The 26662-nt window shown below is 57.8% G+C and overlaps 2 protein-coding genes across 5 annotated transcripts in view; both read right to left on the bottom strand.

The window, feature by feature from the left end:
* Positions 1 to 26662, bottom strand: part of TIMP2 (TIMP metallopeptidase inhibitor 2) — a 42912-nt gene that overhangs the window by 9873 nt on the left and 6377 nt on the right. Inside the window, exons 1-3 of one of the 4 annotated variants that reach the window (XM_010999622.3) lie at positions 13928 to 13955; positions 2379 to 2479; positions 267 to 375 (exon numbers count right to left, since the gene is read on the bottom strand). In XM_010999622.3, coding sequence (XP_010997924.2) covers positions 267 to 375; positions 2379 to 2479; positions 13928 to 13940 — 223 coding nt within the window. In that variant the 5' untranslated portion in view covers positions 13941 to 13955. Of the gene's footprint in view, positions 1 to 266; positions 376 to 2378; positions 2480 to 2676; positions 2822 to 4179; positions 4265 to 13927; positions 13956 to 26662 lie in introns of those variants that run through there. The other 3 variants (XM_064495441.1, XM_064495439.1, XM_064495440.1) reach the window with 3 other exon arrangements.
* On the bottom strand, positions 267 to 17630 carry CEP295NL (CEP295 N-terminal like). Its single transcript, XM_064495437.1, has 3 exons — positions 13928 to 17630; positions 2379 to 2479; positions 267 to 375 (listed from the first exon to the last, which is right to left on the bottom strand). Exon 1 carries the CDS (start codon positions 15944 to 15946, stop codon positions 14273 to 14275), a length of 1674 nt encoding a protein of 557 aa, XP_064351507.1. The 5' UTR covers positions 15947 to 17630; the 3' UTR covers positions 267 to 375; positions 2379 to 2479; positions 13928 to 14272.

Raw genomic sequence — 26662 nt, 5'->3', positions numbered from 1 at the left:
CTTTGTGTCCACCTGACCTCAAATTTCCTATGAACACAGGCTTCCTTGGTTCCTTCCCAACAAGCCACATGGGTTGCGCTGGTCTAACCCAGGGGAGGTCGTCGAGGACAGGCAGGTGAGCACTCACTGCAAGTTCTCCGATGGGAAAAGGCAGGGGCTCCCCAAGACTTCCGACGTATCCTCAGGGCCCGGCTCCACCTCGCGGTGCCCCCCGCCCCGGCCCTGGACAGTCGCCAAGAACGCCCCACGCCCAGACCCACACACACCTGCAATGAGATACTCCTTCTTTCCTCCGACGTCCAGCGAGACCCCGCACACGGCAGAGGAGGGCGCCGTGTAGATAAACTCGATGTCCTTGTCGGGTCCCTTGAACATCTGGGAAGAGGAGGATGAGGGTGTAAGCAGCACAGCCAGCAAATCCGGTCCCCACCCAGAGCGCCTGCACCTGGGGCACTGCCGGCACCGGAAAGGGGGCGGAGCGGCACCAGTGAGACAGGTCGGAGATGCCCTCTCCAACTGCACAGGGCTCCCTGGAGTAGCTCCCGCTGCTTGGTGTGGCGGTCATCACCAGGCTGCACTTAATGTCGCCTGGGGGGCCCGTCTCAAACAGCACATCTGCTCTCCCCACCACGGGCGAGGTCATCAAGAATCTGGGGAGGGGGCTTGTGTATCTCCGGCTGATTCTGACCCCAAATGGAGGACAGCTACCTTTGTCTGTTTCTGGGAATTTCGATCAAGCACCGGCCACCTGACGGGGACCAGAGCAGAGAGGCACCTCAGCAACTGGATTGTAACGCGCTGGCCAAGGAGAGTTTGGCTTCTCAGCTTCGGATTTTCTCAGTCTTTGGGGAACGTGTCTGCTGCCCAGGTGCAGGGGTGCGTGGTTCCCGTGTCCGGGAGGAAGGGAGTTCCTGCTGCTCCGCCGGAAACAGTGACAGGCGGGGACGTGAGTGTGGGCTGAGAACTGTCCTCCAGCCTGGTTTGGGGGTGCAGCCCACCAGAATCGGGGGTGGGGGTCAGAGGAAGGGGTGCACACACACACACACACCCCAGGACCGCACACCAAAGGAGCCTAAACAGGGCTGCAGAAGGCGGACCCCACAGGCTCTGCAATCCCATGGGAGCCGCCTCGGGACACGTGCTGGTGAAACCACGGCTAACAGCGTTATCTGCTTTTGTCGGGGGTTCTCAATAAGCAAGCCCAAATGGAACAGGGGTCCTCCCAATGTCACGATGAACTGGCTTCGCGAGAGCTGAGGTTATAAATGACATCTTTCCCCGAAGGGCTAAATGTGCTTCCTTGGGGTCAACACCTGCTTTTCACGACCCCTCAGTGTGTCCTAAGAGCAGAGGCGCTGTCTTTCCCACTTCATAAAGAGAGACTCGGGTACTGAGAGACCAGGTCACCCCTTTAAATGACACAGGCGTGATGATTTAGTGTTTCACTGACCCTGGTAACTTTTATTCTCTGCTTTTTATTTTTGTGATAAAATTAAATATAGGCAGGCACAACCACGAAGCAGGTCGCAAAGCTGCCCCCACAGCTGGAGCCTCGCGTCTCTTCCCTCCTGTAGACTGAGCTGGTCACCACCAACAACCCCCAGCAGCCCCGGCCCTGCCCCGACCTCCCCCGTGTCCTGCCTCCCGTCCAAGCACGGGCTCCTTGCCACATGCCCTTGAACATGACCAACATTCTGAAAAACCAACAAACGCCTCGCCACCTCCCCGTCGATCTGCAGCCCCCAGCGCCTGCCCCGTCCCTCCCCCACCTGGAGAAGCTTCTTCTCCAGCACTGACTAGGCAACAAGGTCCACTTCTTCCTCAACTCCCTTCTCTCAGGAAGCTGCCCCAGCACACCCGTCCACAGGAGGCCCCCTCTCTCCAAATCCCACCCCCCTCAGAACGTGAAGCTAACCGGGCAAGACCAGACCCCGCCGGCAGTTGCGGGGAGCTATGGCACCCACTCTCACATCGATCGTGGGCTCCCAGAAGAAACGGCCACATTCTCACTGCCTTTGAAACCACCAAGGAGAGGTGGAGAGGCGCTCACGGGACATTCCACAGATGCTGCGAACTTGGCGACAATGCCAAGGCTCTGCCACCGATTTATAGCCGTCAAAATGGAGACAACACATGTCTGAACCTCACCGATGGGAACACACTCTGTCCACACAACTTCTCAGGAACTGATGGATTAAGGAACATCGGATCCACCTGGGGCTTGACGCCCTTACTGTCTGCCCCACGGGCTGCTGGACCGTGTCCCAGGGACCCAGCCGTGGGATCCCTCTGCCTGGACTCCAGCCTCTGGGGGGCCCAGCCCCGCTCCCAGTCCTCCCGCAGCTGCGCGGACACAGCGGCCCGGGAAGGCCCCGCACCTTTATCTGCTTGACCTCGTACTGGACGCGCTTGATGGGGTTGCCGTAGATGTCGTTCCCGGAGTCCACCTCCTTCTCGCTGACCGCTTTGGCCCGAATCACTGCGAAACGAAGACAAGGAGGTGAGCACAGCCCCCGCAGGGCCGTCCTGGCTCCGCAGAGGGGTGGGGGCAGCAGGGGGCGGCGGGGCAGGGGGGCACGGCAGCCCCAGCCCCGTGCGCGGCGTCGGCCTCCATCCCACGGGCGGGGAGGCCCGGGAGCGCCACCCCGAGACTCCTTGAGTCCCGGGGCTCCTCACCAGAACCGCCTGTTGCCCGGGCCCAGGGGCAGAAGCAGCTCGTATCCCTCCCGACCCCGGGGGTGGCGGGGCAGTCACTGCTCTGAGCAAAGCTCACTGCCAATGTCACGCTGGAGGGCTCTGGGCCCATCCTCACTCTCCGATGTATATGGATCAGCGGCTGGGGAGCAGATAAGGAAAAGGACTGGCCTGCAATCCTGACCCTGCAGGTAAGGATGGTGAAGTCCCGCCACCGCCCTCCTCCCATACATAGCCTGTTGGCAAACAGGCTTTTTCAGGCGGAAGGCAGACAAGGGGGGTGGGGGTTACCCACCTACAAGAGGCCCTGTCACATTTAGGTTTGGAGGTCTTACATCCAAAATGTCTGTCCTTCTAGCCTCCTAGTCTGTCCTCAGTGTGTCCCTGAAAAACGTCTTGGGGATGGTTCTTTGTAATAACACATATTCCATCAGAGCCACGACAGAGGGAGGGCCAGGATGTGCTAACCCATAGGGCATCGAACGGGGAGAGCAGACATTTAAGGGCACCACTAGCAGACGTGAGGGACAGAGGCCGAGGGGAGATGCCAAACAGGAAGAAGGATGACCCCGGACCTTGACACAAGATGAAGGAGAGGGGACAAGGTCGGGCTGGGAAGGTTCTGGGATGTTCCCCGGAGGCTGAGGTTGCTCGTGGGCCATGCACCCCAGGGCTTCCTACTAGCAATTAAGCCTGGACTCTGCTCCACCCCGTAACCTGACAGCAGTTCCCGCTGTCACTTGGGCGGAGTCCTCCCTATCTTTCATTTCCAGGCTTCTCAGCTGGTGGCACAGCCTGTCTTAATGGCTTTAAAAGCTTTGTCCTCCAAGATTTAGCTGTTTGGGGTCACTCCGGATGAGTGTCTTGTGAGTGTGGGTGTGAGCAGGGCATGGAACTAACAGACAGCACCAGGCTTAGCAGGGCCTCCCAATCCCCCCCACCCCACACAGGCAGCTGGACTCTTAGAACCACCCGCCAGGGCTGCGGTCTCCCGGAGAGCAGGGACGTGGACCCCCCCCGGAACCCCCCCAGTGCTCTCCGGATCCCAGCCGGGCACCAGAGCCCCACACCACAGCCCAGCGCCCTGCCTGGGCCCAAACCCATTCTTCCCCCATCGGAGCTGAGTCACGACGAGCCGAGGCCGCAGGTTCCTGTTTCCCCGGCTGAGCCAGGCCCCCACCTACAAAGCCACATCTAGGAAACTCCAGACGGTGGGCCAGCGCAGAACAGAAGGCCTCGCCCTCGGTAGCCAGTGACCTGTTCCCTGCATCTCCTCCCACCCCCAGCACCTTCCACAGTCACGGTCCTTCCGGGTCAAACGTGGCCGCCCACTGCCCTGGTCGAAAACAGAAGACCCTCTGCAACTGGTGCCAGCCCGTGACTACTTCAGCTGCCTCGACGTCCCCACCCCTCCCCCAGCTCTTGCTGTTTGCTCCACCAGCCCATAATACTCCCTGAACCTGAACCTGCCCGGGGTGTCCATACCTCTAGACAGGCAAGTTTCTTCTGCCCTGAATGCCACCTCTCTCTCTCCATCTGGAGAACTTCTGTTCATCCTTCAAGACCCAACTGAAATAGCCCTTCCCCACCTTCCCTCTGGGAAGTCCTGTCCTCTTGTAGCGCTCGGTATACTCTGCAGCCCCCGTCCGTGCTGCTGTGAACACCTGCACCCCCGTCTGCTCTGGGCCCTGGGAGCTTCTAACAGGCAGAGGCTCCGTTCCTGCCACAGAACAGGCAGTGCTCACTGAGTATTTGCTGAGCTGAGCCTGAGATACCTGGGCGGCAGCACAGGTCCGGTCTGTCTTTGGTCCCTCTTACTACCTGCCTGATCTATGTACCTCACTGTGACATGGCACAAAAAAGTGTTTATGCAAATCAGCCAACATCAGATTAGCCCTGTCACGTTTGCTTTTCCACAGTATCGTCCTCAGCCCATGGTATCAAACAGACCAGGGGCATCCAAAGGAGACAACAGTTCCAGGAAAGGCAAAGATGCTGGATTTTATGACGGTACACTCAGTTCTGCACGCTTTCCAGAGGCCCAGGACTCTGCACAATGCTGACCACATCACAGATGTTTGATAAACACACTGTGGTCGTCAGAAAAAATAAGCAAAATCTGACCCCAAACAGCCAAGAGACTCCATTCCATTCCATGCATTGAGGCCCACGTATCTTTCTCTTACAAAAGCTTTTAAGGCTCCCAGGCAGTTTGGGTCGTTATTCAAGAGGGCAACACAGAGGCCACATCCTGCTGGAGCCCCTCCCGCCACGTGGTCTCAGGGACGCTCCCTGACCTCGCTGGGACTCAGCCGCTTGCGTCTGGCACGGAGACATCCGCACCGCCAGTACCTGCCCAGCAGCGGGTTTGGGGAGGACTGCTGGACGGGGGCGCGGGACGGGCAGTGCTGGCTGTGACGCACGTGGAGCTCAGGACGGCAGAACGAAGCACCACCACGGAGAAGCCTGGCGCCAGCTCTCCGACCCCCAGGGCGCAGGGTGAGGACGCCTGCACCACGCTCACCGCTCAGGCCCGGAGAGCCCACCCTGGGCAGCGCGGACCCCGGGTCTGGGTCTCATGCCGTTTCCCAATGCACCTGCTTTGGGGCTACAGCCCACACACCTGCCTTTTAAAAATTGTCAGAAAAGGAGAGATTGGTTGAACCCAGGGTTGACCTATGACGTTAAGACTAGAATGTTCACCGGCATCTGGGCCGCCAGCTCTCTGCAGGGAAGCGGGTGGTGGGGCAGGGAGGATCTCCAACTGGGCTCGGCCATGCAGGGCAGGAATTCAGACTCTTTGGGGTGGGAACCTCCTCAACACTACAAAAGGAGAGAGCGTGTGAAGGAAGGAAAGAAGCAAGAGACAAAAGAAGGCTCAGCTGTATGGAAACTTTCCCCAAAGCATCAGTGCCCTCCAGCCACAAGGGAGAGAGGCTGGCATTCACCTGTCTGCGCAGGTGTGAGGGATCCACACCACGGGCCTGCTGGGGGCAGAAGGTGCCATGTGGGCTCAGCACCACGCTGCATGGGGCGGGAGACACACACACATACACATACACACAGTGCTGGCAAGTGAACCTGTCACAGCCAGAGGATCCCACGGGCAAGTGGCAGCTAGCAGACCTGAGGGGAAACAGACCCACGGGTCCCATGAGGGAGGGAGGGAGGGAGAGAGCGCTGGGGCAGCATTACGGTGGACCCCAGCCAGCCCCACCACTGACATCCTGCTGCCCAGTTTTCTGCTGGTACATAAGCCAGAGGGGGCTGTCTTCCATGCCAAGCTCAGAGCTCGGGGGCAGGTTCCCTTTCAAGCACAAACCCTAAAAGCATGAGTCCCTTCCTGTTGCCCACTGGGAGAAGAGGGTGAGGTGTGGCAAGTCCTTCAGTAGCAGGCCCTGCCTTCAAGGAGCATCCATCCTGGGCAAGAAGATGGACAACGGACAGGAAAACAGAGCAGTGCCGCTGCTCTCTGCCAGTGGCCGACAGAGGAGGCAGGAAGGGCTCAGACATGCGTTTCCTGCCCTCAGCGTGCCGGGCGTCACCTAGAGCTCCGGCCTCGAGGCCAGGTGAGGGATGGGCCCTCCGAGGCCCAGGTCGTTTAAAGGATAGGGCTGGTGAGAAGCAAAGAGACCCCAGGAATCTGGGAAGAACTTAAAATCAAGGCATGGGTTCGTGTTTACTGAACGCCTACCACGGGCTGGGCGTGGCGTTCGGCCCTGGGGTGAGGAAGCAGCCTGCGTCCCGCCCCCCCTCTGCCCACGAGCGGGCAGCTCTGCCCCGCCACCGCCCCTCAGGAACCAGAGGCAGCGCAGGAGGGAGCCTTCATGGAGATTCCTGTTCTGTCTGCTCTGCGCCCCAGAACGACGGCCTCTCCCTGGGCTGCTGGGATTTTGTTTTTCCTTCTCTCCCTTCTGCCATTAACATAACATCTGGGTTTGAGATCAAGGGTGATACACTGGCTGACGAATCCACCGCCAGATGTTGGCTACTGGAATGCACAACCAACGACTTAATTCAAAGCACACGCAACCGCAGAGCCCCCGGCCCCACCCCTCGGGCCGTGGACACCAGATGATGTCACTTCCCCCGCGAGGAGCCTGCAAAAACAATCCCTCATCCACCCCGCCAGATTTGGGACGGAAAAGAACGGGCGGGTGGAAAGTCGAGGCTGCGGACGGCAGTCCGAGGAACACAGGCTGCGTTCAGACTCCGAGAGATGTCGACAGCCCATGCCAAACCCACGGAGGCCAGGCGGGGCCGCGGTGCTGGGGGAGGGGACGGGGAGGGGGCTGCAGGAGACCTGGGGTGTCCCCGGCACACGGTGTGGCCAGGACCGCCCCAGGAGAGCAGCACACTCGACCAGCCCAAGTCGAGTCAAGCCACTCTCCCACCCCCACCAACATCCGGGCCCCCCTGTATCTTCGGATCGTACTGGGGAGGCAACGGAGATTAAGGACAAGCCAGGAGCATCGCCCATGGGGGGGCTGGACCACGAATGACAACTGCCTCTCAGAAGGTCATGTATTTCATGCTCACCGACTGACCCTGATTATCTTGCCACGGGCCAGCTGCTCCTGGAGGAAGGCCACGTGCTACATGTGTGACGGCATCCCGCAGGACCTTCCCCCGGGGGGCCACACGGCCTGGCTGGGCTCCCAGCCCCAGAGCACGGGTGAGCTCGTGGGCATTAGGACCCTGACTTTCAGACATTCACGGCCTTGTCCCAACATGCCCAACACCCCCTTAGCTCCCCAGCCCCCAGGGTCCACCCAGGCAGAGCTCCCAGCGCAGGGGAAAGCCAGGGGTCTGCCCAGAAGAGACGCGGGAAACTCCAGGATTCGGAAGAACACCTGTCTAAATACAAGTTCAAAATCCGGCCCCGAACCATCTGAGCCTCACGTGTGCGCACTGACTCAGGCCGGCAACACTGGCTCAGCGGCAGCAGGGCCCACTGTCCCCTCCGAGCCTGGCCCACGCCCAGACCTGGGAGGGACGCCCAGAGACGGGGTGCTGGCAGGGACCGTGCCCCCCGCTCTCCAACCCTGCTCACAGCCCTATGCAAGATGCCCAGTGGTCCCTCCGGTGAGGGACACATGCTCTCAAAGCCGTTCATTGTGGGGGGCGGGTGGGGGGCGGGTGGGGAGGCCTCTGATTGGCCAGCACATTTGCCAAAGACCCTCCTGGCCCCCATCCAGAGTGGGGGGCGCTCTGCCACTGTGCCTGGAAGGGGGCACTGCGTATGGTCGGTTACAGGGGCGGCTGAGGACTCCCATTTCTTAGATGCAAATGAGGTCACTGCAGCCCACACTGCCAGTGTCCTCTGAGGGTCACTTGGCCCGTGTCCTTGTCTCTGGGAAGAATCACACACCAACCATAAGAATCGATGTCGCCCCAGATAAAACCCAGCCCCCACTCACTCCAGGTGGGACTTCAGACGCCCACCCTCCAGGGGTGCTCTGCGCTGCCGGGGTACTGGGGGAGTGCTAGAGGGCTTCTCGCCCTTGTCTAGACTCGCCAGAGAAGGGGTGCCGCTAGTGTAGACATCCACACACTCAAATCACAGTGCTGCCCAAGCCCTCACTTAACATGTGCAGTGACATCCCCCGGCAGCCACCTGGGATGAGGGTCTCCTGTCCCTTTTGGACACAGCGACATGGCAGGGCTGGTCCACCTGGCCGAGGCCCCTTAGCCTTTGAATTTGGATGAACTTGTCCCAAGTCCCAGAGAAGGGTGGATGGGGGAGCCCCCTTTCCAGCCACCACTGACCCTCAAGGTCAGAGTCAGGAAAGCGAGGGGTGCCCCACTTCCTGCAGCGACACCTCAGATGCACAGGCTGCAGTTCTGCCCTACGAAAGCTGTAACAAGATGCCTTTATTTTTCAGAGCCCTGCCTGGGATTACGGAGAGACCCCTAGTGCTTGCCTGTAACTGAATCATCGCAGCGGGCTGTGGGGGGCAGAGTGAAGACGTGACCCTTTGTGATGAGACTGCTTCTGCTTCTCTGAGGTGGGGCGGGGGTAGACTCATGGGCTGGAGGGGCAGGCGGCAGGTGGATGTTGATTCGGAAAGCGGGTCGTGCTCCCATGGACTGCGGACCGCTCTGAGTCCCCAGGTTTCAGGGCCACGCCCCTCCCTACAGAACTGCACGTGGACACGGGGTGTGGCTGAGCAGCCTGGGAGATGTCACAAGGAATGCGTGGCATCAGCCTTGGCGCCGGAAGGCCGTGGGAGCATCCAGCCCCACCTGCCCCTCTGGTCTCACTGTCTACCCAGTCCCCACCCTCCCCGGTGCCCCTGGTGGACGCAGGCGTGGGGGCTCTCCCCAGGCACTCAGCTCTGCCTTCCTTGGCCTCAACGCCAGGTCCCTTTCGGTCAGGGGTGGAGCAGACCTCCTCCAAGTTTGCTGCTTTCAGGGAAATGAAGTAATTAAAAACAGCCCTGTGATGCGGCAGAGAACCGAGGGTTTCTTCCATCCTCGCAGCAGCTGAGAAAGACCAGACCCACCCTCAGGTCCCTCAAACCTCCCCACCAACCCCAGGAGCTAACAGAGGTCAGGGCAGGGCTGTGCTGTCCAGGGTGAGGGCAAGACTTGGCCAGCGTAATAGGCCGGAGTCAAAAATGCCTAGAATGACAACTGCTCAGAGCAGATATGTTTTTTAGGGAGTTGAGGGTGGGGTGGGGCGTGGGGGGCTGCAGGACAGAGAACAGGACACAGCAGTGCCCCCCAGCCCCAGGCCATGCAGCCCACAAGCACAGAACCTGGGGATCTGCCAGGCCTGCCCAGTGCTAGTCCACATTCTGGCACATACATGTGAGCGGCTGTCCACTGGCTGCCCCGTCTCCATGGAGACCAGCTCTTCCATCTCCATTTCCTGGCCATTTGCTTGGGCCCCCTGGGAGCAGGAGGAGATGTCTCTAAGCGCGCTCTGGCAGGGCGCAGACAAGCTGCAGCATTCACTGTCCTGTTGCCAAGACACCCTCCCGACCCCCCAGGACCCTGCTAGGACCCCCAACTCCAGCCCTGCCACCCTCCCTCCCCTCTCCCCGTGGGCCCAGCGGGATCTCATGCCAGAGGCCTTGGTCATGGTCTCCGAAGCGCTGGGCTTGGGCCCTTCCCATTCACGTGCTGCTGAATCATTCGAAAAAAATGCACCCCAATGCTGGGAGGATTTGCTGAGAACAGTGCGGCTTTGTGCAGGGAACTGCTGCTCTGCACTCTCTCCGCCAAGACCCCGCAGAGGAGCCAAGCTCAGCCCTGTAAACCCTAGGCCTGGAGCCTGGAGTGGGGGCAGGGGCAAGGCTGGGCCGGGCAGGAGACAGGGGGAGTTTGGAGGGGCGCTGAGAGAACCCCCAGCCACCCCTCTGGGACCCCTCCCCACCCAGAGGCTGCGGAAGGGACTGGATGGACAGACGTGAAGTGAGGGACAGCAGACGAGGGTCCTGTCCTCATGCTGCCGCTGGTAGGTTGTGACCCCGGCAGGTCTCCCCCTCCAGACTGCCTCATTTTGGGGAGCGAATACATGCATGCCGGGCCCGTGGCTCAGGTCCCAGGCAGCACGGACAGTGCAGCAGCAGTGACCGGGCATGGGACACAGAGGCCTGTGGTCTCTGGGCTGACCCCCACCCACCGCATTGTTCAGGAGACGGGAGCTGGGACGGAGCAATCGGGATCCCAGGGCCCACACTCCCAGCTTCCAAGGCGGAGGGAACCGAAGCGAGCAGGCTGGGCGGCTCATGCCCTGGTTTCTCAGCTGCTCCTCCTTAGTGCAGCCTTGCAAATAGGCCTCCAGGTGGCAGCCCACCTGCCCCTCAGAGTGGGCAGCGGGCAGGGTGCCGCCCACCCAGCGCCGCACCTCCAGCCGCGGCCAGGCTGCGGCAGGAGCTGTCCAAGATGGCTGCGCTTCTACACGGACCCCATCCGTCCCGTCACAGAGGGCGGCGGGTGGAGGCAAGATGCCGCCCACACCTTGCGGCCATCTTCTGCTCACTGGAAAAACCACTGCAAGTCAGAGGGTCCCCTGACCCCACACCCAACTTTAAAAACCTATTTCCCCATTATTTTATATTTCTGAGGTTCTGGATACTATCATAGGCACTATGATCTCACACCTGGCTGGGCGGGGAAGGGACAGGTGTGAGGACCCTCAGAGCAGCATGCATGGAACGTGGGGTCACATCCAAGATCAATGGCGCCCACAGCCCTAGCCAGGGCACGAGTGGCCACGTCGTTGCGGGTGAACTGCTGTCCCTGTGTCTCGTGTCCAGGCACCTGTGGGTCACGGCAGGCCTGCACTGCCTGTGGACAGCGGACCTCGTGGCTTCACCAGCGCCGCCTTCCCCAGCAGACACCTTGGACAAATGGGACCAGTCCCCCAGCAGGTCGGCCACGGAGGCCTTCCCGAGGGCCCCAGGTCTGGAGGGGCTCAGAGGCAGGCCTGCGAGGAAGGGAGCAGAGGACACAGAGTGAAACAGGAACAGGAAGCTGCCCCCAAACGTGGGGCAGAACAACAAAACCAGGGGAAAGTTCTAGAAGATATAGTTTCAAAGGGAAAGAGCCCGTTTCAGGGAGACGGAAGACCCTGCATGGAGCCACCGCGTGCAGGTCCTCACCCTCCCAGCAGGACTCAGTGGGAACCTTTCAGCTGGCGCAGCCCCAGGGCCCTCGGCACCATGATCCAGCTGTGTCAAAGGGACCAACGGAGTGACGACAGGGGCTGCCCACCCCTTGGATCCCACCAAGAGACGGCAGTTACCCGCCATATCTCCACTGGGAATCATGGGAGGGCCAGCTTTTTCGGGGGGGAAGGGTGCCCTGGAGGCCTGTTTCATCACCCACACCATGGCCTGGGCAAGTGGCACCCCTCCCACCCTTCTCGAGCCTTCTGCAGGACAGGTAGGAAGGGCAGGGGTCTCCTCCTGCTGCCGGGGGACAGCGTGGGAGCGACTGTCCAGGCAGAGATGACTCACCCTCCACCACGGCTCACTGCCCAGCCCCCACACCTCCTTTTATTTTAGCTCAAGGGTGGCCGAGAAGGGGCGATTCCTCCCCGAGAATATGTGGGCCACCAAACACGACCTTTGAAAGTGGAAACAAAAATAACACACTCAAAGGCAGGCTTGTTCCATCATCTGACTGTGGCTTCCAGGCCGAGTCAGGAAGACCTCATTACTCAACGTTTGGGTCCCATCGTGGCCACGGTTTTAAACCTGGTGATCCCACGACACCCCCTCCGCCCTCTCAGACCGAGGTGACCCCACAGCTACAGACGGGAATGCCAGCTGAGGCCTGGCTGGGAGCCAACACCTCTCCCTGCCGGGAGTCTTCATCCGGCCGGGGAGTGACAGAGCTCTCCTGGCCCCAGGACTTCCACCTTCATCTTTTTGGGCTCAGATCAAACTGCGGAGTGGCTCTGCAGCCCTGGCCCCGTGACATTCCGGAACCAGATGAGAGAAAGAAATCGGGCCAGGATGGAACATTTTCTCCACCTACAATGGAAAGGCCACAGACAGCGGGGACCCACATGCCGGAGACGTGAGCTGGCGGAAGGTTCCTCACTCAAGCTACTGATGTTAAAACAACCAGAAAAACCCATGGAACGCCATCACCGTCTCGTACAAGTGGACACGTCTGGGGGCTGTGGGCTGGATGCTCAGAGACATGAAGCCGGGCCAGGGCCCCCACATCCCCGAGTGTTCCTCCAGCACCATCTGTCGTGGCATCACTTGTCACCTGTATCCTCTACTTAAGCCCTAGACTCCCACGTGCATGTTGTTCACGGCTCACCTCCAGCAAGTGGGGCAGTGTGTCTGCCACTCAGTATTTGTAAAGGAAAAATAGCATATGGTCAACCCAGGGCCAAAAAAGGGGGGGGATGAGAATGGGGAGAAAAGTGAGAACGGGACCCCTCCCACACCCGTGTCCCAGATGCTGTGTTCAGACCTTCCAAAGGCACTTTTGATCCAAGTGCACGAGGGATGTAGTTCTCTTTTGGGGAACAGGCCCAAAACAGAAGCAGCTAAGGAAACAGGGCTTGAGACAGTCGCGTGATGATGTGTCACCTCGGGAAAAATGACACCTGCGTGTGACACGGATGTATTAACTATGTTGGATCCAGAAGAGCTCCCAGAAGACCACACGTTATATGGTACCTTTTTTTTATAGGGTTCAAGCACAAGTCAAACTGAACAATATAGTGCGTGCGTGTGTGTGTGTGTGTGCACGCATGCGTGCATGCGTGTGTGTAGCGAAGTGCAGGGACAACCCCAGGCTCAGCAGGTCTGCAATCCCGCTGAGGAGGAACAGGGCACAGAAAAGGAAGTAGCACACAGAGAGAAGCTGGTTTTCAGCAAACAGCCCAGATCTTGGGTTTGGGTGATGGGCTCTCAGTTGTTCATTATATTGTCTACAAAATACACATGCCATCACAAAAGGCTACTCATGGGCCGACGATGCCAGCGCATCGTGACTGAGGAGGGTCAGTCTCGGTGCATCTGAGGTCCTGGAAAGGAGGGAGGGAGGGAGGCACCAGCTCTGCTCAATATGTGAAGTCAGGGGTCAGCCAACCCTGGCCCCAGGGCCAAAGCCTGCCTACCACCGATTTTTGTAAATAAGGTGTCTTCTTGGAACTCAGTCACACCCATTCATCTACGTGCTGCCTGTGGCTGCTCTCCAGCTGCAACTGTAGGCGGGAGCTGTTGCCACAGAGACCATCTGGCCAGCAAAGCCTACGGTGTTTACTATCGGCTCTTTGCAGACTAATTTGTCCATCCCATTCCATCCCATCCCAATCCCTGAGTATGCAACTGACAGATAACACCCCACCCAGCGCAGGGTCTCCTGGCGGCCAAGGCTGCTGGGTCAGAGGTAACGCTGGGGGGTGGGGAGGGGCCGGAAAAGGACTAGACACCCCAGTCCCCCCACCACTGCCAGCCCCAGAAGGAGACTGTAGGGCTGGATCACCGGGAACACTTCCCGTTTCTTGTTCCTCCCAGCCCCCACTTCCTTTCTTTCTCCCTCCCTCCCATTTTCTAATATTAAAATTACACGAATGTTACTAAGTGATGTTCTATTAGATGAGGTTGGCTTGAAAGACTAAGAGATTTTAGTTAAATCTCTCTGCTAACGTCTCAGCATAAATGATGTATCTTTTGAAAGTGTGCCTGTCTGACCTTGGATGCCCCCGAAAGTCCAGCGTTTATTTGGCTGAAACATCTGAAGCACTTCACTTTACCTGGAGTTTCCATCTGCGCCCGTGGCACATGAAAACAGCCTCCGCTCTGGGCCACACCTCGGCTGCGCTGGCCAGACCCGGGCACCGCGCCCCACACGGTTCCTGTTTTTGTGCTAAGGAGCCGTCCTGAACAGGACTTAGTTTTTAAAAGGCAGAACTGGGACTCGGCACAATCCCTGCAGGGGAACTCGCTCCAAAGGACGGGAGGACGACTGATGGCCCGTTTTTTAAAGAGGCTATGGGTTTCTGAGCGGACAACGCGAATACAAGCACAGACGGGGGTACCAGGCCCGGCAGAACGCCCAGTTATCAGCGATGTATTTACTGCAGGCAGGACTCTCGTTTTTAACATAGTCTCTGAAACTCTTGCAAGCGTTTCCTGGCTTCTTCAAGAAACTGCTTGTGCAACTTGTTTTGCTCCAGAATGTGCTGTTGGAGGTCACGGATCATCTGACTGTGCCCGTCATCGTCGACGAAGCCAGCCGAGGGGGACGCAGGGCTGCAGTCATACGCTCCTTCCTTCCCCGGGTCGGGACGGGAGTCGGGCCTCAGACGGGCCAGGTTGGCTTGTCTCGGTTCCCTCCTCCCACCTTCTGGCTCCGTCTGGAGATCGGCCCCCAAGCTCTCCTTCGGGTGCTCGAATGGCTTGAGCAGCTCCAGCTGCTTTGGTCTCTGACGCTTCATCTGCATTTTCTGCTTCTGCCTCGCCACTATCAGGCCCGCTCTGTCCACCTGTCCTCGTGGGTGAAGCTCACAGGGTCTGGGCAGCTCCTGTCCGGATTCCGGGCTACATGAGAACAGGTTCTTTCTGCCCATCAACATTCCTGCCTCGGGAGACTGTGTACTGTCATTCTGCACCACACACTTGGCCATCCTATGGGATTTGGGGTTCTCCAGTGTGCTTAGTAACATTTTCAAGCTGGTTTTGGATGGTGTCAGGTGGGCGTCCGCGCCCGCTGGACTCATGGGCTCTCCAGCCGGCACAACGTCTGCCTCTGGGTCTCTGGCTTTCTTCTCTCTCTGGCTCTCCCTGCTCCGTGACTGCATCCCCAAGAAGCCCTGTTCTTCACTGGGGCTCTGCTCTGTCCTGGGCTTGAGGTCCAGGTACAAGCTCAGGTGTTTTTTCAGCTTTCTGTTTGTATTAAACAACTCCTCGAAGGCAAACTCCAGCTCTCTCTGCCACCTGCTCTTGCTGCTGAACCTGCGTGGGCACGCCAGTGAGGAGGTCTCACTCCTGTGGGCCCGGCCAGCCGGCCACAGCTGCTCCGGGCTGCTGGCTGGGCCCTCGGGACTCTGGTGCAGACAGGTGGTTCTCGGGCCTTGGGCGGGGAGAGCTGACCCCTTCCCCGGCAGCCTCCTGCCGTCCCAGGCTGCTTCTCTGCCCCACTTCTCCAGGCACATGATCTCCCTTGCCAGAGCCAAGAGCTTCCCCACGTCTGACCCTCTGCTCAGCTCAGGGTCCACGGGACGGTGGCCCCCGCCAGTCTTCACTGAAAGCCCTCGCTTCCCTTTTCTCCTCTCTGGGGGGGCCGGGGTAGGAGGAGTCAGGCCAGGGGCCCTGGAGGCTCCCGGCCTCTCCTGGTCCACTGCTCCCCTCCGGGACACGGAACGCCAGGGCTGCCGTCTGACCAGCTCTTCCCTGTGACTCTTCTCGGCCCGCACGGCCGCTCGGGGCTTACCCCCAGCCCTGGGCGGCCTGGCTGCTCCCCGCTGGGCCAGCCCCTCCAAGTCAAGTTCACAGTCCTCGGCCCGTCCGCCCCCCACACCCAGCAGATGTGCCAACCACAGCCTTTCCAGGCCTTGGACTTGCTGGTCTGGGGCCCCCAGCGACTCTGCCCCCAACACCTGGGCCAAACGCTGGAGCAGCTGGCTCTCCTGCTGCTGGAGGTCCTGTCTTCTCTGCAGAGGCACGTCTCCCCTCTCTCGGACTTGCAGCAACTTGTGTTTTTGCCTCGAAAGCGAGGCTTCATCGTCGGGGCTGGGGCTCCACGGAGCGGCTCTCTCTGTGTTTCTTTTCATGTCGAGGACCTTTGCAGGCACAGCTTCAGAGGGGAGGTGGTGTGAGCCACGAGGGGAGGTTCAAGGGCGCTGGGGGCCAAGTGGCCGTGGGTGCCACGCCCGCTGCACTCAAACCCACCAGGGCAGGAGGACACAGTGCTGCCCAGAGCGTTCCGAGGGGAGCGAGGTCCTGGAGACAAGGCACACGGGCTCTGAGTGCGGAACAGACACTCTCCCAACACCCACCCGGAGGGCCTATCCTCCGGCTCCCAATTTCTGTCTCATGCACCTTGACCGAGACCCTGTGGGGCAGCTGTTCTCAAGAGAGTGTGGTTTTGCTTCCCAGGGGGCCATGTCTGGAGACAGTTTTGGTTGTCACACCTGGAGGGAGGGGGTGCTACTGGCATCTAGCGGGTAGAGGCCAGGGAGGCTGCAGAACATCCCGTGATGCACAGGATGGCCCCAGGACAAACAGCGACCTGGCCCCAAATGTCACCAGTGCCGAGGGTCAGGCCCCACCTTAGCAGACAAGTTAAGGTTCAGGTGGGGCATGAAAATGCCTGGCCCTCTGGACGGGGAGCCACGTACAGATGAAAGCAGAAGTGGAGGGAGCCTGCCGGGAAAGGGGTGGAGAGGTGTGTGCGTGCGTGCGTGCGGGAGAAGTGTGTGCGTCTGTACCAGGAACCCACACAAACCCAACAGAGAGGAGGTTAAGCCAGTCGTGTTTTTTTTTTTTTTTTCATGACTCTTTGGCGGCGGACAGGAACACATGCCCACCAGGCTGTCCTAGAGAAGGGGCTGCATTTCCACCCGAAGGCATGGAGTCCATTGCCACTTGCAGCTGACGGCAGAAACGGCTGGATTTGGGCTAAAGGAGCGGCTTCCTGGACACCACCACCTGCGCGGAGGCCCCTCCCCTATGTGGGCACCCCTTCCCGCCTTTCATTTCAGTCTGCATGGCGCCAGGCTGAGCCCTTCTAACCCAAAGTGACGGCGGTCGTCAGAAAGCACCGCTGCATCAGCGGGACAGCTGACGTCAACTGCTCCGCTCATCCTTTCCTTTTTTTTTAACAGTAACCCTTGAGGGAAGAAGGAGCTGTCAGCACCCCTGGTTCACAGGTGGGGAGACTGAGGCAGAGAACCACCGAGAAACTTGAACCAGATCACACGGCAGGCGAGTGGCAACCGCCCCTCGGGTCGACCACAGTGTCTTTGACCGACCTCAGCTGGGCACACTGCTGCCGGCTTTGGGTGAATCTGATCACGCAGTCACATACTTGGAAGAGCGGTTAATATTATATGTACCCATTTGCCAATCACCATGACAAGCAAGAAGACAGAGAAAGAGAAAGTTGGGGCATTAAACTTTGATTGAGATTTTCAACGAAAGGGCCACAGCAACTCAAGAAAGTTGGGGGAAAGAATAGTTTCTTTGTTGTTTTCAACAAATGTTGCTGCGAGAATTGGATATCCACATGCAAAAAAAGATGAAGTCAGACCCCCATCTCACCATATACAGAATTACACACCACGTACAAAGATTAACTCAAAATGGATCACAGACCTTAACTTAAGGTTTAAACTATAGAATCTGCTTAGAAGGAAACACAAGTGTATCTTCATGACTTTGGGTTGGGCCAAAACCTCTGAGATACAACACCAAAAGCATAAGCAAGATAAGAAATGGATCAATTTGACATCATCAATATTAAAAACCTTCGCACTTCAAAAGACATCATTCCTAAATGAAAGCACAAGACGTGGCCAGGGAGATGTCTGGAAACCACACACCCCACCAAGGACTTGAGCCCAGTTTGCATAAACAACTCTTACAACTCGGTAAGAAGAGGACAAATAATCCAGTTTAAAAACGGGCAGAAGACTGAAACAGATGTCACCCAAGGAGATTTATGTATGGCTAATAACGCCCAAAACAGGATGTTCAACACCAACAGTTATCAGGGAAATGCAAAATGAAGTGACAATGAGACACTGCTTCAGTGACAAGCACTGGTGGGGACATGGGGACATCGGAACCCTCCCGTGCTGTTGGTGGGAATGCAGAGATGGTGCGGCCGCTCTGGAAAACAGTTTGGTAGTTTTAGGAAAAGGTGAATGCAGATTCATCACATGACCCAGCAACTGGACCCCTCAGTGTGCAAGCAGGAGACATGGGAGCGTGCCCCCACACCATGACACACGTGCAGAAACGGAGTGACTGTCCCAGCCCACAGGCAGGAGAGGGGTTTGAATCTGGGACCCAAATGCCCAAGGCTGAGCTTTTCTCATCCCTGGAAATGGCCACAGGGGAGTCCCAGCAAGGGAGAGGGAGAAAGCTGTGACTGTCCCTTCGTCTGCCTTGCAAGACAGCTGGAGAGAACGGGGACAATTGCACCTTGAGAGCCGAAGTCTATTTCTGCGCCTGGAGCCACTGGCTCTCGCCCCGTGTTAACTGGTGACGATGAGCAAGACCTGGAGGAGCCTCTCGCGCTCCGGGAGGCCCCACCCACTCGGTCACGCCGATACGCCCCGAGGGGACATGCAAATGATGAAAACTTAAAACACCTGGATCGTGACCTTGAGGATAAAGCCCAGGAATTACAGTCAGCTCCCTGGTTGGGGAATGAGGACCCTGAACAAACCGACAGATGCACCCTTCCTCCGGCCCCCAGCTCCCCCACACCCTCACCGCCAAGCCCTTCCCCGCACGCTGACTTGAGACCAGAGTGTTCTGAGCGTCCTGGGTTCTCCCTCTGGTCCTCTGATCCTGCTCCTCCATCGCGGGCCAGGCTGGCCTGTGCCCTGAGCCACTCGGGAAGCCGCAACCCTGAACAGACAGAAGCCCCACTCAGAGTGGCAGACGGGAGGGCGAGGTGGACACCCGGCTGGCCGCCCGCAGCCCCCAGCGGACACTGGGCCCTTTTTCCTCTCCCTGTCCGCGTCCCCGGCGCGAGGAGCCAGCCCGTGGTGGTCACCTGGGCAGCAGCTCAGACAACCTCTCAGCCGAGGCAGACCCCCTCCAGGGCCGCCAGGGAGAGACCCTCCTCACCGGCAGCAGTGGGGCACCAGGCCCACAGCAGCTTCTGATCCCCTAAGGAGACTCTGGGGCACCCCACGCCCAGAAGGAGGAACGGCGATCACACCACGATGGAGGCTGTGCGGCACCCGCTCTCCAATGGCAGGCAGGCCTGGGGTCCAGTCGGAGGGTCTCACCTGAGCCTCCTCCTCAGGCTCCTTATGGACCCTCCCCCCCGGCACTGCGGCCACGGCCACCTGTCTAATTCAGCCAGGGGGTCACTTCCGCATATACAATGGTCCCTGCTGTCCACGCCAGCCAGTCTGCAGACACAGTCCCAGGCCACCTGCATCCCGGTCACCGGAGCAGCTGGTTAAAATGCAGATTCTGGGGTCCTGCCCCTCACCGATCCCTTCCCAGCCTCGGTGGGGAGGGGCCCAGGAACGTGCTCAGATAACCATCTCACCAAAGTCTGCGGGCAGTCCCTGGCCTGCAGGATTGGGAACATTCCAGCAGCTCATGATTTGGCCCACCATCCCAGCTGGACATGGCTGGCCAGGCTCTGCCACCCCGAAGGCCCCCCACCCAGGTCCAGTACCATCACTGAGCTCATGTCCATTCTTCTTCCTCAAATAGAACCCCCCATCCCACCCACAGCTCCCCAGCCCAGGTCTGGTTCCTCCTTCCTCCCGAGGTGGTCCCGATTTCTGCAGCAACGAGGCCCGCGGACCCCGCACCCGGTGACACAGCTGAGCATGTTTTCTTTGAAACATTTAAAAATAGATACAAAAGGGCTCCCAATCAGCTGGCATGGCCAGAGAGGACACTCCCTTATAATTACAGTGCACTCCTTCACATGTAAAGTTAAACATCTCTCCGTCTTCTGAGAGGGCACAGAGAACAGACATAACTTGAACTTTTTAGGAGAACTCTGGCTTATCTTTAAAACTATAATATAGGGAAGCCTTCAAGGGCTTTTAAGATATGCAGGACCCTCCAAATTGTCATATATATATATGAATATACTATATATATTCGCACACACATCATACATATGTATATGACAGAGCTCTTCTAAACTAAATGACCTCAGAACACAATTTGGTTTTTTTAGGTTGAATTTTTAGAGCCTCCTACATCCTCCTCCCTGGTTGTAACTTGCTGTGTGTCTGACGGCATCATCCCCTCCTTTCCTTGTATGGCTTCTAAACTGCTATGGGCTGGCAGTCACACAAAGAAGCGTCTCAAAATCGCGTCTAAAGAGTAAATCTAGTCTGGGGCCCTGACGGCCTTTCCAGGAGTCAAGTACCTGAGCGTCTAAATCCCGGGCGTCAGCTTTGGATGTGACACCCTCCGCACAAACCCACCCTCGAGGAGACGAAAACCAGCTGGAACGCAAGCCACAGCTCGGCTAGTTCACAGGCCTGAACACCCGGCCAAGCCTATCAAAGCAAAGCGCGCTGGGAACACACCTACGATCCGTGCGTGGGTCCCCAAATCCAACCCTGCAAGCGCCAAGTGGGAGAGTGCAGCTCCCAAGACGCAAAGCTGGTTAGACCTCACCCGGGATGGCCCAGGAAGCGCTCAGGACCACCTCTGGCTCTGAGCATCGCAGAGACGTCGACACAAAAGGTCGCCTCACGCAGGAGGAGCTGACCGTCAGACGAGTGTCTACCTAACTTGAGAAGAGGTGTGCACATCCAGCAACGTCTAACTAGACAAGGTCGTCGGGGGATGTTTCCCAAATCAAAATAGAACTATTGAAATGCTCAGGAACTCACCTACTAGGAAACCTACAGCAAAGGAAAACTCCACCTTTACTCACTAAGGAGAAAATCTGAATAAGAGAGACGCATCTTCCCAGATGGGATTCGGAAAGGCAGGCAGTGGCCTGGGAGAAGGGACTGCAGCTTCAGAGTTCAGGAGCAGAATGCAAAAACGATCAAAAACAGGTCATAAGAAGAAAAGCCTTAAGGAACCAAGAATGCTTGGAGTGGGGCTTGCAAGTGATGGAAAGTCCAGAACGTTGTGCTCTGGTGGTTCAGAGTCCTGACTGTGTGACCCAGGGCAAGCTCACCTCCAGGTGCCTCAGTTTGCTCACCTGTAAAAGGGGGACAGTAACAGCAGCACCCTGCTGCATAGATGCTAGCACTCATCACCGTTAGAAACACCCAAATGCTTGGTGAACCGTCTGGGGAAGAGGATGGTTACTTACTGTGCGTGTCTCCAGATGCCTGGACTAGACCACCGAGAACACATTACAGGGAGGCAGAAACTGGCTGGGTGGAAAACAGCACTTTCTACAGGGTTGTCTTGAAATCATTGGGCTGACTTGTTAAGTAGTGAGACACCCATCACTGGAGGCATCCAAGCCAAGCCCAGAAAAAACAAACATCAGAAACATTTAAACTCCATTTTCCTGAGTTCTGGACTCTAAAAATAGCTTTGTGACACCCAAGGGGCTGCCCAGAGCCTCTGTTTTTGCTCACTTCCCGATCCTCACTCAGCTAAGTTCCAGAGTGCTGGCTCCTGAGGCTGGCTGGGCACTGGACGAGCTGTCAGAATCACCTGGCAGGGAGCGGGTCCTGGTAGACTAAGTCCTGGCCAGACCCCACTGCAGGTTTGTCCACCTGAATCCCGGGGTGGGGGTTGTGAATCTGCATATTCAACCATCTTCCTGGTGCACACCCAGGGCCGGGAAGGTTCTAGAGGCAAGGCAGCCAGCTTCTCGGAGAACAAGCTCAGGTCATGGTGTCTGTTACCTCCCCAGCCAGCTTCATCAAGACAGACTCGAGGCACTGACCCTTCTGAATTTGTGGGCGACACCAGGCTAGCTGGGGGGCTGCTTATGACTGATCCAACTGGTGCCTTATTAGATGTCTCCTGACAATGCCAATCACTGTCCCGCAAACCTTACGGCTGCAGCTGCCCTGCCTAGGTCAGCGGCCCCCAATAACAACAGCTGTTCTGGCTGTGCAGTGGCCTCTCCCCACACCCCTCAAACAACCACGCCCCCCCAAGCCCATCCCACCAGTGTCCACCACCCATCCTTCCAGATCAAACCATATCCACAGAGCCCCATGGTGCAGGGACTCTCAAACTGGCCTTCTGGACACGTGGCCTGGGCACCCTAACTGGTCCATTTCCCCAGGGTCCCTTAAAAGCCTCACCAAACAGTTGGACACAGAAAGAACTCCACCCCTACAGGGGACCAGGGGGTGGACACAGGAACCTCCACCCAGAGGGGCCTGCATGGGGTCTTGGGGCCCACTGACCAAGCTTGGCTGGAATCACAGCTCCCCACCTCCGCCAGTGCCCAGCACCTGCCCCAGCTGGTGAACTCTGGCAGCCGCTGCCACGGGAACCTCAGACCTGGGGTGCTGTGACATCAGAGCACCAGGGCTGAAGTCAGGGACAGTGACAAGCCAGCCAGAGGGCAAGCACCCATCAGGACACTGGTTGTGGGTCCACCCATCACAGAGATCTGACGCAAAGGCTGGGCTGACAAGCAAAGGGACAGCTGACTTGGGGGCGCCGTGAAGACGCCTGGCAGATGCGCGCTCTTGGTGTTTAAAGACGGTCTGGCAGGCAGAAAATCCTTCCTTCCCCAGCCTGGCAACACGGTGACAGCATTCCTCGCTCTTCTGAGCTGTCACACCTCAAGGTCAGGGCTTCCAACGACGCTGGCCACCACTCCTCCTGCAGGGAGAGCACCTGTCCCCAACGGGTTGGGAACATAGCCCCTCTAGGACGCCGCTGCTGAGCTGAGCCATCTTGAGGCAGGGAGGTGGGGAGGACTGCTGGCCTGGGGTCCCTGCCCCAAATAAGAAATGGGACATGCCTGACCTCATGTCTAGGGCTGAGGGCGATCTGCACAAATTTGACAGTTAAGAAATTCAGTCTGGGGAATGTGATGCTGGCCCCAAGATACCAAAGCAACCAATCTCGGGGGTTGGTTTCCTGAGAGGAGAATGTCAGAGGCAGGAAGCTGGAGCTCTAGGGGGCAATGCTGATCCAGGGACAAAAGCCTGTGTGGGCGGAAGGGCCCCGCAGAGGGAGGTCACCTGGTCCCTGACCCGGCGTGGGGCAGGAGGAGCTCTCCCCACTGGAACTTCTCGACCACAGTTCACCCCACTTTTTAGGGCCTCTCTTCTTGGCCCTATGATACAAAGTCTTATGTCTACTTCTCCTTCCCCAGAGCACCCCGTCCCCCAGTCCCTTAGCCTCTTCTCAGTGAGACCATGTACACCCCCACCCACAGAAAGGGACAAGCTTGGAGTGGGGGCGGGGTGGGAACGGGGGCACAGAGGACATGGTGGCTGAAAACTCAGCTGCTGGGGCCTCTGATGGCATTCCGGAATGTCCCAGCACAGCACCACCACCATCCTCTCCAGGCTGCTTCTGGATCGAAGCCACTTCTCCCAAGCCCAGGCTCTCCCGACAAAACCTCAGGGTTTCCTAGAACGCAGCTCCCCGCTCTGGATTAACCTGTCTGCTCAACGGGGCCTCCTCCACCACTGAGCCAGGACCAGCCCAGCTTTCAAAGTCCGGGTCCCTCCCACCGCTGACTGCAATCAGCCCCATGCTTCAGCACACCCTGACTCTAAAAACAGCACGTATCGTTCAAGTTCAACAGAGAGAAATCAGAAAACAGACACTTGCAAGAGAACATCTCATTTCCCCTCCTTTCTCTGAACCTTTTACATTTCAGTAAGAAACTCTGTCCCCTGGGGCCCCGCACAGCCTCTGAGGCTGTGATGTGGCCAGTGCCCTGCTGCCATGTCCGCGAGTTTCTGACACTTCCCTGAGACAAACAGGACGAGGTGAGGGTCCCTGTAACACGAGCCTGCGGCCTCGTTTCCCTCAGAAAAATTCCTGCACACAGAGCTGCCTGACCAAAGGGGAGACGTTATTTTTAAAGTCTTTGATCAGCTCTGCCAAAAGGCCCTTCTAAGCTCCTGCACTGCTCAGGTTAAGACAAAACATCCCTACCAGAATCGGCCCTTCCAAGCGCAGCCAGGCTCCGAGCCACACGGAACAGAGTAATGGAAAGTCCAAAGCTGTGACGTCCGACCTGTTTCCAGAGACCTGAGCCAGGACCTGGCTCCTTAGACCCCTGGCGCCAGTCCTCAGCTGCGCGACCTCGGTGAGTCACCGACTGCTCCCCACCCAGACAGGGCAGGACACCTGCCTGACCTACCGCCTGCCTCGTGGGAAGCGAGGAAGTCCTTTTGCCCTGAGAAGCCCTAGACAGACAATCGATGCTTTTACCTAAGAGACTCACAACTGAAGACTATCTGCCCTCTGGGGACTCCCGGGAAGCCCACCCAAGATCAGAAGAGGCCAAATGAAGTCTCATCCCAAGCCAGGCTTGGTCCCCAGCGATTCCTCCCCCTGGAATGTTCTACAACAGAAGGCTGGGTTCTTGCCCTCTTTTAGGCCCGTGGCTCAGAGAATGATACCCCGCAAGCATCCTTGCTGCTGGAAAGCAGGGGCAGGCCACCAGGTGAGAGGCGAGCCAGGCTCAGGACGCGCACGCTCGGAGGTGGGGAAAGCTGCCATGAAGGGCCAGGTGGTAGCTAACCACCACGCTATGCCGCCTCGTGGCTCAAAAGCAGCTGCAGACTTTGTATTAGGACCGGGCGTGGCTCATCCCACGACAGGCAATCGGAGGCCGGGGGTGAGTAGTTTGCCAAGCCCTGAAAGGCCAGCAAAGTTCCAGGAGGCCGACTGCATCACGCTCCCCCCGTTGCAGGGCACGGCCTCGGGGCAGCACCAGTCAGAAAGGCGCCCCCGAGTTTCCCCTCGGAGACATCGGATACGCCCAGCTCAGGGAGCCTCTGAATGTCACACACCCCAATGCCTGCACAAGCCCATGACTGCACTAAAAACCACTGAATTGTCCAGTGTAAATAAATGGACAGGATGTGAATTATACCTCAGTAAAGCTGATAAAAAGCAAAAGTCTTTGAGGCAGAAAAATGGTAAGTCTTTCCCAGAAGCAATAAACCCTTCCCTAATCAAAGTTAGGCAGCCCTGGATGTGATCCCCTCCCTCCAGGCTCAGGGCTCACACCCTCTCACCTGCAACCTTCTCTCTGCCTCCCCGCTCCTGAAGACATTCACCCCCCATCTCCCCGTCACCTTTTAACTTTAAAATAATTATACAACTAATACACGTTAATCACAGAGAATTTAGAAAAATGCAGACAAGCAGAAAGAAACACAAATCACCCTGGCTCTCACCCACTGCCTTGAATTTCGACAGACATCCTTCCAGACTCTTCTCTCCATGTTATGCATATGCACAGTTAAGGGAAAAAGGGACAGAGTTACAGACAGAAGCAGTCAAACTACATAAAGCCGGCAAATTTTCACAGTGGTTACCTCTCTAAGGAAAAGGAGGGGGCTGGGGCCAGGAGGGTGAACAGGTCCTGGGCGGCAGTGACTTCTTAACCTGGGTATGTGTTCGATGCCTTTTTACAGTTACGCATTGTGCATTTAAAAAAGTATACTGGACAGCGTTTAAAACGTTGAAGCATACAGACTGTAACTGGGCTTTTAAATTTAATGCACTCTGAACATTTTTCTAGGTCATTAAACACGAATCCATAATACTGTTTAAAATGACTGCTTAATATTCTACTGTCAGGATAGAGCTTAATTTATTTAGTTCCTCTCCAGCTGATGGGCAAACCTCACAAACAAGATCAGCTCTCAGGAGTTTCCCTCCATGGTCCTCCATCCTTTACGCTCTGCAGAGACCACCCCCTCCGAGTGAAGGGGGATCAGAATCCCCACATTCAGCCTCCTCTCTGTGAAGCCTCCTCTCATTTTAAAACTCTTCTTACTCTGTTTGCTAGTTGTGGGCCTCTGAGCAAGTGACTCCATCAGCCCGTGCCTCAGTTTGACCCTCTGAGAAAGGGGAGCTTTGTGAATGACAACTGTGAATTACAGGTGGTAACACCAGGAACGTGTGGAACACAGTTCCAAGCACTGCGCGCTTCATAGCGACAGCTGCTGTTATGTCATTTGTCACGGTCACTTTCCCTTCTGAGAACTGTCAGGGTTTCCCTTTGAGCTCCCTGGAGGCACCGGAGCCCAGCATGTGTCTCTCCAAGCTCCCCTACCTGTGTGATAACCACGGTCAGCCCTCAGGGCTGGGCGAGGACCACACGTCCAGCACAGCCTCCAGGACAGAAAGAGCGGATGCACCTCCTCCCCCCCGCCACCTCTGGCCCCGAATGCCTCCCATGGGCACCGTCCGAGGCCTTCCCCCTCTGTCCTTTCTTGTCATCCTCGCCCATAACCCCTAGCTCATCTCCTCTTTGGAGATGGAGAAACTCCAAAAGGAGAGGCAGAGGGCACTTGGCCCCAGATCTCTCCCTCGGACTGAGTCGTGGGGTTGTAGAGGCCCCCTCACACATCCCCACTGTCTGCTGTAGCTTTACAGCTGGAGTCCCCACCGTCACTGTATCCCAGCAGCTCTACAGCGATCGCATGAGGCGATACCTGGCCGCTGGCACCGAGGTCAAATCCCAGAGGCAGCCCCTCCAGTCGCCCCCTCCCTCCTGCCTTCTGTCTCCCGGGTCCTTCCTTCCTCAGTGCAGGTGCCTGTTCTGCTCACTTGGATGACTCCGAGCCCCTCAAAACCCCGCTTCTGCTCGCAGCTGCCTTCCCACTCCGGCCCCCTCCCACATCTAATAGCTCTCGGGAGACAGC

This window comes from Camelus dromedarius, chromosome 16, assembly GCF_036321535.1.
Source record: "Camelus dromedarius isolate mCamDro1 chromosome 16, mCamDro1.pat, whole genome shotgun sequence".
NCBI lineage: Eukaryota > Metazoa > Chordata > Mammalia > Artiodactyla > Camelidae > Camelus > Camelus dromedarius.
This window is presented reverse-complemented; position numbering and strand designations above follow the sequence as displayed.